Source organism: Salmo salar, chromosome 01, assembly GCF_965601325.2.
Source record: "Salmo salar chromosome 01, fSalSal1, whole genome shotgun sequence".
Taxonomy (NCBI): domain Eukaryota; kingdom Metazoa; phylum Chordata; class Actinopteri; order Salmoniformes; family Salmonidae; genus Salmo; species Salmo salar.
In genome coordinates this window covers 183398776-183411219 of record NC_138291.1, presented here as the reverse complement: position 1 = coordinate 183411219, position 12444 = coordinate 183398776, and the positions used below count along the sequence as shown (strand labels likewise).

Below are 12444 nucleotides of genomic sequence, written 5' to 3'. Positions count from 1 at the left end.
CACTGTGTTAACAACCCTCCAGACGAGCTTCAATGCCATTCAACTCTCCTTCCGTGGTCTCCAACTGCTCCTAAACACAAGTAAAACTAAATGCATGCTCTTCAACCGATCGCTGCCTGCACCTGCCCGCCTGTCCAGCATCACATCTCTGGACGGTTCTAACTTAGAATTTGTGGACAACTACAAATACCTAGGTGTCTGGTTAGACTGTAAACTCTCCTTCCAGACTCACATCAATCATCTCCAATCCAAAGTGAAATCTCGAATTGGCTTCCTATTTCGCAACAAAGCATCCTTCACTCATGCTGCCAAACATACCCTCGTAAAACTGACCATCCTACCAATCCTCGACTTCGGCGATGTCATTTACAAAATAGCTTCCAATACCCTACTCAACAAGCTGGATGCAGTCTATCACAGTGCCATCTGTTTTGTCACCAAAGCCCCATATACTACCCACCACTGCGACCTGTACGCTCTCGTTGGCTGGCCTTCGCTTCATAATCGTCGCCAAACACATTGGCTCCAGGTCATCTACAAGACCCTGCTAGGTAAAGTCCCCCCTTATCTCCGCTCACTGGTCACCATAGCAGCACCCACCTGTAGCACGCGCTCCAGCAGGTATATCTCTCTGGTCACCCCTAAAGCCAACTCCTCCTTTGGTCGTCTCTCCTTCCAGTTCTCTGCTGCCAATGACTGGAACGAACTACAGAAATCTCTGAAACTGGAAACACTTATCTCCCTCACTAGCTTTAAGCACCAGCTGTCAGAGCAGCTCACAGATCACTGCACCTGTACATAGCCCATCTATAATTTAGCCCAAACTACTACCTCTTCCCCTACTGTATTTATTTATTTTATTTATTTTGCTCCTTTGCACCATATTATTTATATTTTATCTCTGAACTTTCTTCAAACTACAAATCTACCATTCCAGTGTTTTTCTTGCTATACTTTATTTACTTTGCCACCATGGCATTTTTTTGCCTTTACCTCCCTTATCTCACATCATTTGCTCACATTGTATATAGTCTTATTTTTTTTATTTTTTTTATTCTACTGCATCATTGATTGTATGTTGTTTTACTCCATGTGTAACTCTGTGTTTTTGTATGTTGTCGAACTGCTTTGCTTTATCTTGGCCAGGTCGCAATTGTAAATGAGAACTTGTTCTCAACTTGCCTACCTGGTTAAATAAAGGTGAAATAAATAAAAAATGTGGAAAGTATTCAAACCCCTTAACTTTTTCCACATTTTGTTACATTACAGCCTTATTCTAAAATGGATTAAATTGTTTTTTTTCCCCTCATCTATCAGGTATGAAGGTAAGACCTAGATGCAGACCACGTTGAATTAACAATGGTTCAATACTCATGGGCAGGCAGAGTGGTCAGGCAGGCGGGCTCTGAGTCAGGACAGGGAAGGGTCAATACCCGGAGGGAGAGAAAAAGAGAGACTGGAAAAATCAGGATCTGAGATGCAAAAAGCTGGTTGACTGGAACAAACAAGACGAACTGGTAACAGACAAACAGAGAACACAGGGTTAAGTACACAGGGGATAATGGGGAAGAAGGGCGACACAGATCAGGGTGTGACATCACAATACCCCACAATGACAAAGCATAAACATTGTTTTTAGACATTTTTTTCAAATGTATTAAAAATAAAAACTGAAATATCACATTTACATAAGTATTCAGACCCTTTACTCAGTACTTTGTTGAAGCACCTTTAGCAGTGATTACAGCCTTGAGTCTTCTTGGGTATGACGCTACAAGCTTGGCACACCTGTATTTGGGGAGTTTCTCCCATTCTTCTCTGCAGATCCTCTCAAGCTCTGTCAGGTTGGATGGGGAGCTTCGCTGCACAGCTATTTTCAGGTCTCTCCAGAGATGTTCGATCGGGTTCAAGTCCAGGCTCTGGATGGGCCACTCAAGGACATTCAGAGACTTGTCCCGAAGCCACTCCTGCGTTGTCTTGGCTGTGTGCTTAGGGTCGTTGTCCTGTTGGAAGGTAAACCTTCGCCCCAGTCTGAGGTCCTGAGCGCTCTGGAGCAAGTTTTCATCAAAGATCTCTCTATACTTTGCTCCGTTCATCTTTTCCTCGATCCTGACTAGCCTCCCAGTCCCTGAAAAACATCCCCACATCATGATGCTGCCACCACCATGCTTCACCACCATAGGGATGGTGCCAGGTTTCCTCCAGACGTAACACTTGGCATTCAGGCCAAAGAGTTCAATCTTGGTTTCATCAGACCAGGGAATCTTGTTTCTCATGGTCTGAGAGTCCTTTAGGTGCCTTTTGGCAAACTCCAAGCGGGCTGTCATGTGCCTTTTACTGAGGAGTGGCTTCAGTCTGGCCACTCGACCATAAAGACCTGATTGGTGTAGTGCTGCAGAGATTGTTGTTCTTCTGGAAGGTTCTCCACAGAGGAACTCTGCAGCTCTGTCAGAGTGACCATCGGGTTCTTGGTCACCTCCCTAACCAAGATCCTTCTCCCCTGATTGCTCTGTTTGGCTGAGCATTCAGCTGTAGGAAAAGTCTTGTTGGTTCCTAACTTCTTCCATTTAAGAATGATGGAGGCCACTGTGTTCTTGGGGACCTTCAAAGCTGCTGAAAGGTTTTGGTATCCTTCGCCAGATCTGTGCCTCGACACAATCCTGTCTCAGAGCACTGCGGACAATTCCTTCGACCTCCTGGCTTGGTTTTTGCTCTGACATGCACTGTCAACTGTGGGACCTTATATAGACAGGTGTGTGCCTTTCCAAATTATGTCCAATCAATTGCATTTACCACAGGTGGACTCCAATCAAGTTGTAGAAACATCTCAAGGATGATCAATGGAAACAGGATGCACTTGAGCTAAGTTTCGAGTCTCATAAAATAGGGTTTGAATACTTATGTAAATAAGGTATTTCTGTTTTTGTTTATACATTTGCTAAAATTCTAAAAGCCTGTTTTTGCTTTGACATTATGGGGTATTGTGATGTCATTATGGGGTATTGCAGGTCTTCCCTGTGGCTCAGTTGGTAGAGCATGGTGTTTGCAACGCCAGGGTTGTGGGTTCAATTCCCACGGGGGCCAGTACAAAAACAAAAAAATAATAATGCATGAAATGAAATGTATGCATTCACTACTATAAGTCACTCTGGATAAGAGCGTCTGCTAAAGGACTAAAATGTAAATGTAAAATCTATTGTGATGTCATTATGGGGTATTGTGATGTCATTATAGGGGTGTTGTGTGTAGATTGATGAGGAAATGCATTGATTTAATCAATTTTAGAATAAGGCTGTAATGTAACAAAATGTGGAAAAAGTCAAGGGGTCTGAATACTTTCCGAATGCACTTTAGGTAGCACAAATGAATAAATATTTCTCTGTTGAGATCATTTCCTTATTCATTTCTAGCCAGAACATTACAGGATCGGACCATTACAGTAGGTGTGAGCAGATCATGTTGAGCATCTGATACATACCTCTTAGGTGGCAGGATGGGGCTTGGGCCTGTTTCAGGATGGGGGTTGGGCGGGTGTAATAGTGGGGGTTGGGCCTGTTTCAGGATGGGGGTTGGGCCTGTTTCAGGATGGGGGTTGGGCCTGTTTCAGGATGGGGGTTGGGCCTGTTTCAGGATGGGGCTTGGGCCTGTTTCAGGATGGGGGTTGGGCGGGTGTAATAGTGGGGGTTGGGCCTGTTTCAGGATGGGGGTTGGGCCTGTTTCAGGATGGGGGTTGGGCCTGTTTCAGGATGGGGGTTGGGCCTGTTTCAGGATGGGGGTTGGGCCTGTTTCAGGATGGGGCTTGGGCCTGTTTCAGGATGGGGCTTGGGCCTGTTTCAGGATGGGGCTTGGGCCTGTTTCAGGATGGGGCTTCTCATCTCCTGCGTTGGGCATTGCAGGTGGACCTGGTCATAAAGGCTGTTCAAGTCCAGGGTGGAGTGGTGGACCAGGGAGACATTAGGTTTTGAGGCACAGTCCCTGGAAATGCTTTCATTCACCCGCTGTATGGTGGCAGGGTGGAGATAACCACTTGTGCGTTGGGGAAAGTGGAAGAAGCTTTCTCTCTCTTTCTCTCTCTCTCTCTGTCTCTGTCTCTGTGTCTCTCTGTCTCTCTCTCTCTCTGTGTGTCTCTCTCTCTCGCTCTGTGTGTGTCTCTCTCTCTGTCTCTGTGTCTCTGTGTCTCTCTCTGTCTCTCTGTGTGTCTCTCTCTCTCTGTCTCTGTGTCTCTGTGTCTCTTCTCTCTCTCTGTGTGTCTCTCTGTCTCTGTGTCTCTGTGTCTCTGTGTCTCTCTCTGTCTCTCTCTCTCTCTCTCTCTCTCTGTGTGTCTCTCTGTCTCTGTGTCTCTCTGTCTCTGTGTCTCTCTGTCTCTGTCTCTGTCTCTCTGTCTCTCTCTGTGTGTCTCTCTGTCTCTGTGTCTCTCTGTGTCTCTCTGTCTCTCTCTGTCTCTCTGTGTCTCTCTGTGTGTCTCTGTGTGTCTCTGTCTCTCTTAGATGTCGACCGATTATGATTTTTCAACGCCGATACTGATACCGATTATTGGAGGACCGAAAACGTTGATCCCGATTAATCGGCCGATTTATTATTATGATTTTTTTTTTATATATATATATATATATACACACACACACACAGCTCTGAAGTGACAACGATACTGAAGAGTCTGCTTAGGAGACAAATACTCTCAACTGTTTGAATAATAAAAATAGAGTTTAAGTTACCTGTGATGAATGCTGAAAACAAAAACTGTAATTTCTATATGCAGGAAATCCTATTTTAATAACGGTAAGAATTGACTATCAAAGTGTCATAAATCCCATGACACCTTCTAGCAAAATCTGAAAAGCGGTTCTTTCATTTATTCCATAGGATATTTTTTTATTAACTTAAAATAAGGGCTGTGTTTGGTTTAGGCTTACACCACCTTGCCAGGTTTATAACTGTGTAGATATCCATAGGATATAACTCTGATCAATATAAGCGAAGATCATTTTTTTTGTAGAGTGGATTTAAGAAAATATGTTGACAAACGTTACCTAGTGAGATTTACACGGGTATCAGAACGCCGAGGCGGTTTAAGCACAAAACACAGACCTTATTTGAAGTAGATCAAGACGTTCTCTATGGAAGACATGAACGGTAAAATAATGAAGGAACCCCTGTCAAGTTCAGCCGCAAGTTATTATAGGAATTATGACGCGTCGACTATTTCTCTCTAAACCATATACCTTTGACTATTACGAGCCTGCTGCTGCCTACCACCGCTCAGTCAGACTGCTCTATCAAATATCAAATCATAGACTTAACTATAATATAATAAACCTTAGGTCATTAATATGGTCAAATCCGGATACTATCATCTCGAAAACAAAATGTTTATTCTTTCAGTGACATACGGAACCGTTCCGTATTTTATCTAACGGAGTGGCATCCATAAGTCTAAATATTCCTGTTACATCGCACAACCTACAATGTTATTTCATAGTTCCGTAAAATTCTGGCAAATTAGTTCGCAACGAGACAGATTCTGATTCTGCGTGCAAGAGAACGCAAGAGAACTGACACAATTTCACCTGGTTAATATTGCCTGCTAACCTGGATTTCTTTTAGCTAAATATGCAGGTTTAAAAATATATACTTCTGTGTACTGATTTTAAGAAAGGCGTTGATGTTTATGGTTAGGTACAGTCGTGCAACGATTGTGCTTTTTTTCGCAAATGCGCTTTTGATAAATCATCCCCCGTTTGGCGAAGTCGGCTGTCTTTGTTAGGAAGAAAGTGTCTTCACAGTTCGCCAACAAGCCAGGCGGCCCAAACTGCTGCATATACCCTGACTCTGTTGCAAGAGAAGTGACACATTTTCCCTAGTTAAAAGAAATTCATGTTAGCAGGCAATATTAACTAAATATGCAGGTTTAAAAATATTTACTTGTGTATTGATTTTAAGAAAGACATTGATGTTTATGGTTAGGTACACGTCGGAGCAAAGACAGTCCTTTTTCGCGAACGCGCGCCACATCGATTATATGCAAAGCAGGACAGTGCTTCTTTCACATGCATTGCTTGCTGTTTGGGGTTTTAGGCTGGGTTTCTGTACAGCACTTTGAGATATCAGCTGATGTACGAAGGGCTATATAAATAAATTTGATTTTGATTTGACAGGCTAGATAAACTAGTAATATCATCAACCATGTGTAGTTAACTAGTGTTTATGATTGATTGATTGTTTTTTATAAGTTTAATGCTAGCTAGCAACTTACCTTGGCAACGTAAAGCAGGTGGTTAGAGCGTTGGGCTAGTTAACGTAAGGTTGCATCCCCAAGCTGACAAGGTAAAAATCTGTCGTTCTGCCCCTGAACAAGGCAGTGTTCCTAGGCCGTCATTGAAAATAAGAATGTGTTCTTTAACTGACTTGCCCAGTTAAATAAAGGTAAAAAAAAAAAATGGGCAAATCGGTGGCCAAAAATACCGATTATCGATTGTTATGAAAACTTGAAATCGGCCCTAATTAATCGGCCATTCCGATTAATCGGTCGACCTCTAGTCTCTCTCTCTCCTCTCTCTCTCTCTCTCTCTCTCTCTCTCTCTCTCTCTCTCTCTGTGTGTGTCTCTGTAACACTCAGACACTAACCTCGGCTTCCTCTCCTATTAAAGTGTCATTAGTGAAATGAGATAATGATATAGTCCATCTGGACTGTTGAGATGCGATAACGATAGCCATCTGGACTCTTGTCCTGTCCTCAGGTTGTCTCTCTGTCTCTCCCCAGATGCCCAGTCTCGTGTCCTGTCCTCAGATTGTCTCTCTGTCTCTCCCCAGATGCCCGGTCTCATGTCCTGTCCCTGTGGTCTGATAGTCATTGGTCTACTCCTCCTCCTTTGCTCCTCCTCCGTGAACACCCAATCAGAGATATGGACCAATGAAGGTAACCCTAAAGTCTGACCCTTGACCCCTACCCTAACCACTACCCATCGCTATTACCCATCCTGCCCTGTCTACCATCAACACCCAATCCGAGATATAGACCGATGAGGGTAACCTTAACTCCGGACCCCAACCTCTAACCCATGACCCCATAATCGAAACTAACATGGATGTAAACAACGTGACTCTGTGAAAGGCTCATCCTGCTTAGCAACGTGACTCTGTGAAAGGCTCATACTGCTTAGCAACGTGACTCTGTGAAGGGCTCATCCTGCTTAGCAACGTGACTCTGTGAAAGGCTCATACTGCTTAGCAACGTGACTCTGTGAAAGGCTCATCCTGCTTAGCAACGTGACTCTGTGAAGGGCTCATCCTGCTTAGCAACGTGACTCTGTGAAAGGCTCATACTGCTTAGCAACGTGACTCTGTGAAAGGCTCATACTGCTTAGCAACGTGACTCTGTGAAGGGCTCATACTGCTTAGCAACGTGACTCTGTGAAGGGCTCATCCTGCTTAGCAACGTGACTCTGTGAAGGGCTCATCCTGCTTAGCAACGTGACTCTGTGAAAGGCTCATACTGCTTAGCAACGTGACTCTGTGAAGGGCTCATACTGCTTAGCAACGTGACTCTGTGAAAGGCTCATACTGCTTAGCAACGTGACTCTGTGAAGGGCTCATCCTGCTTAGCAACGTGACTCTGTGAAGGGCTCATCCTGCTTAGCAACGTGACTCTGTGAAAGGCTCATACTGCTTAGCAACGTGACTCTGTGAAAGGCTCATCCTGCTTAGCAACGTGACTCTGTGAAAGGCTCATACCGTGCTTCTACACCTGCATTGCTTGCTGTTTGGGGTTTTAGGTTGGGTTTCTGTACAGCACTTTGAGATATCAGCTGATGTATGAAGGGCTATATAAATACATTTGATTTGATGCTGCTTAGCATAAAATTGCGCACTTGTTTTATTTTAAAAATACAACGCACTGCAGTCTGAGTAACAGACTGGTCCAATTGGATCAACTCAACCCATCAGCCCTACTGTGTTATGTTCTGAGTAACAGACTGGTCCAATTGGATCAACTCAACCCATCAGCCCTACTGTGTTCTGTTCTGAGTAACAGACTGGTCCAATTGGATCAACTCAACCCATCAGCCCTACTGTGTTCTGTTCTGAGTAACAGACTGGTCCAGTTGGATCAACTCAACCCATCAGCCCTACTGTGTTCTGTTCTGAGTAACAGGCCCAGCTACCTACAGTACCTTCAGAAAGGATTCATACCCCTTAACTTGTTCCACATTTTGTTGTGTTACAGCCTGAATTCAAAATGGATTAAATATATATTTTTTAATATATTGATTCTAGTATTTATTATTACATTCTTATACAGTGTTCTATTTTACCCAGCCAGCAGATTACAGGATAAGAATACACACACACACACACACACACACACACACACACACACACACACACACACACACACACACACACACACACACACACACACACACACACACACACACACACACACACAGAGACACACACACACACACACACACACACACACACACACACACACACACACACACACACACAAACACACGCACACAAACACACACAGACACACAAACACACACACTCCCTCCTGTATTCATATGGCAGAGATCCCGCTGGCTTGGAGTTGAGGCAGAAATGTGAAGAACGTTGTGGGTTTGCGGTGAATGCTGTTCTGCAGACGGTGAATGCGGACTGCTTCCCCTAGGTACCGCAGGCCCTCTACAGTCCAGAGAGGAGAGAGAGAGAGAAGGAGTGTGTGCATGTGAGTGGGCAGTGGTGGAAAAAGTACCCAATTGTCAAACTTGAGTAAAAGTGAAAGTCACCCAGTAAAATATTACTTGAGTAAAAAGTCTAAAAGTATTTGGTTTTAAATAAACAGAAGTATCAAAAGTAAAAGTATAAATTATTTCACATTCCTTATTAACCTGTTGGGGCTACAGGTTAGCAATGAACCCTTATTAAGCTCCAGATGGCCTGTTTTCCTGTTTATTTACAGATAGCCAGGGGTACACTCCAACACTCAGACATCATTACAGATAGCCAGGGGAACACTCCAACACTCAGACATCATTACAGATAGCCAGGGGAACACTCCAACACTCAGACATCATTACAGATAGCCAGGGGAACACTCCAACACTCAGACATCATTACAGATAGCCAGGGACACACTCCAACACTCAGACATCATTACAGATAGCCAGGGACACACTCCAACACTCAGACATCATTACAGATAGCCAGGGGAACACTCCAACACTCAGACATCATTACAGATAGCCAGGGGAACACTCCAACACTCAGACATCATTTACAGATAGCCAGGGGCACACTCCAACACTCAGACATCATTACAGATAGCCAGGGGAACACTCCAACACTCAGACATCATTTACAGATAGCCAGGGGCACACTCCAACACTCAGACATCATTTACAGATAGCCAGGGGAACACTCCAACACTCAGACATCATTACAGATAGCCAGGGGAACACTCCAACACTCAGACATCATTACAGATAGCCAGGGGAACACTCCAACACTCAGACATCATTACAGATAGCCAGGGGAACACTCCAACACTCAGACATCATTACAGATAGCCAGGGGAACACTCCAACACTCAGACATCATTACAGATAGCCAGGGACACACTCCAACACTCAGACATCATTACAGATAGCCAGGGACACACTCCAACACTCAGACATCATTACAGATAGCCAGGGGAACACTCCAACACTCAGACATCATTACAGATAGCCAGGGGAACACTCCAACACTCAGACATCATTACAGATAGCCAGGGGAACACTCCAAAACTCAGACATCATTACAGATAGCCAGGGGCACACACACACTCAGACATCATTACAGATAGCCAGGGACACACTCACACTCAGACATCATTACAGATAGCCAGGGGAACACTCCAACACTCAGACATCATTTACAGATAGCCAGGGGAACACTCCACACACTCAGACATCATTACAGATAGCCAGGGGCACACACCAACACTCAGACATCATTACAGATAGCCAGGGACACACACACACTCAGACATCATTACAGATAGCCAGGGACACTCCACACACTCAGACATCATTACAGATAGCCAGGGACACACACACACTCAGACATCATTACAGATAGCCAGGGGAACACTCCAACACTCAGACATCATTACAGATAGCCAGGGGAACACTCCAACACTCAGACATCATTACAGATAGCCAGGGACACACACACACTCAGACATCATTACAGATAGCCAGGGACACTCCACACACTCAGACATCATTACAGATAGCCAGGGACACACACACACTCAGACATCATTACAGATAGCCAGGGGCACACACACACTCAGACATCATTACAGATAGCCAGGGGCACACACACACTCAGACATCATTACAGATAGCCAGGGGCACACACACACTCAGACATCATTACAGATAGCCAGGGGCACACTCCAACACTCAGACATCATTACAGATAGCCAGGGGAACACTCCACACACTCAGACATCATTACAGATAGCCAGGGGCACACACACACTCAGACATCATTACAGATAGCCAGGGACACACTCCACACACTCAGACATCATTTACAAATGAAGCATTTGTCCTCCAGATCAGAGGCAGTAGGGATGACCAGGGATGTTCTCTGTTTAGTGAGTCCTCCAGATCAGAGGCAGTAGAGATGACCAGGGATGTTCTCTGTTTAGTGAGTCCTCCAGATCAGAGGCAGTAGGGATGACCAGGGATGTTCTCTGTTTAGTGAGTCCTCCAGATCAGAGGCAGTAGGGACGACCAGGGATGTTCTCTGTTTAGTGAGTCCTCCAGATCAGAGGCAGTAGGGAGGACCAGGGATGTTCTCTGTTTAGTGAGTCCTCCAGATCAGAGGCAGTAGGGAGGACCAGGGATGTTCTCTGTTTAGTGAGTCCTCCAGATCAGAGGAAGTAGGGACGACCAGGGATGTTCTCTGTTTAGTGAGTCCTCCAGATCAGAGGCAGTAGGGACGACCAGGGATGTTGTCTTGATGTGTTCAAAATGTAACTAGTACTTTTGGTTGTCAGGGAAAATGTATGGAATAAAAAGTACATTATTTTCTTCAGGAATGTAGTGAAGTAAAAGTAAAAGGTGTCCAAAATATAAACAGTAAATTATAGTACTGTTACTGTTGTCACTGCTGTTACTGCTGTTACTGACGTTAAGAATGTTACTGCTGTTACTGCTGTTACTGATGTTACTGTTACTACTGTTACTGATGTTACTGTTACTGATGTTACTGTTACTACTGTTACTGATGTTACTGTTACTACTGTTACTACTGTTACTGCTGTTACTACTGTTACTGTTACTGCTGTTACTGTTACTACTGTTACTGCTGTTACTGTTACTACTGTTACTACTGTTACTGCTGTTACTACTGTTACTACTGTTACTGCTGTTACTGCTGTTACTGTTACTACTGTTACTACTGTTACTGTTACTACTGTTGCTACTGTTACTGCTGTTACTGTTACTACTGTTACTGCTGTTACTGTTACTACTGTTACTGCTGTTACTGTTACTACTGTTACTGCTGTTACTGTTACTACTGTTACTGCTGTTACTGTTACTACTGTTACTACTGTTACTGCTGTTACTACTGTTACTACTGTTACTGCTGTTACTGCTGTTACTGTTACTACTGTTACTACTGTTACTACTGTTACTGCTGTTACTGTTACTACTGTTACTGCTGTTACTGCTGTTACTGTTACTACTGTTACTGCTGTTACTGTTACTACTGTTACTGCTGTTACTGTTACTACTGTTACTACTGTTACTGCTGTTACTGCTGTTACTGTTACTGCTGTTACTGTTACTGCTGTTACTGCTGTTACTGCTGTTACTGTTACTGTTGTTACTGTTACTGCTGTTACTGTTACTACTGTTACTGCTGTTACTGTTACTACTGTTACTGCTGTTACTGTTACTACTGTTACTACTGTTACTGCTGTTACTGCTGTTACTGTTACTGCTGTTACTGTTACTGCTGTTACTGCTGTTACTGCTGTTACTGTTACTACTGTTACTGCTGTTACTGTTACTGATGTTACTGCTGTTACTACTGTTACTACTGTTACTGCTGTTACTACTGTTACTGTTACTACTGTTACTACTGTTACTACTGTTACTACTGTTACTGCTGTTACTGCTGTTACTGTTACTGATGTTACTACTGTTACTGTTACTACTGTTACTGCTGTTACTGCTGTTACTGTTACTACTGTTACTACTGTTACTGCTGTTACTGTTACTACTGTTACTGCTGTTACTGTTACTGCTGTTACTGCTGTTACTGTTACTGCTGTTACTGTTACTGCTGTTACTGTTACTACTGTTACTGCTGTTACTGTTACTGCTGTTACTGCTGTTACTGTTACTACTGTTACTGCTGTTACTGTTACTGATGTTA

The 12444-nt window shown here is 43.8% G+C and overlaps 1 protein-coding gene across 1 annotated transcript in view; it reads left to right on the top strand.

The window, feature by feature from the left end:
- Positions 1-12444, top strand: part of LOC106572564 (interleukin-11 receptor subunit alpha) — a 59426-nt gene that overhangs the window by 12041 nt on the left and 34941 nt on the right. The window contains exon 2 of the mRNA XM_014146861.3: positions 6811-6916. Coding sequence (XP_014002336.1) covers positions 6811-6916 — 106 coding nt within the window. The remainder of the gene's footprint in view (positions 1-6810; positions 6917-12444) is intronic.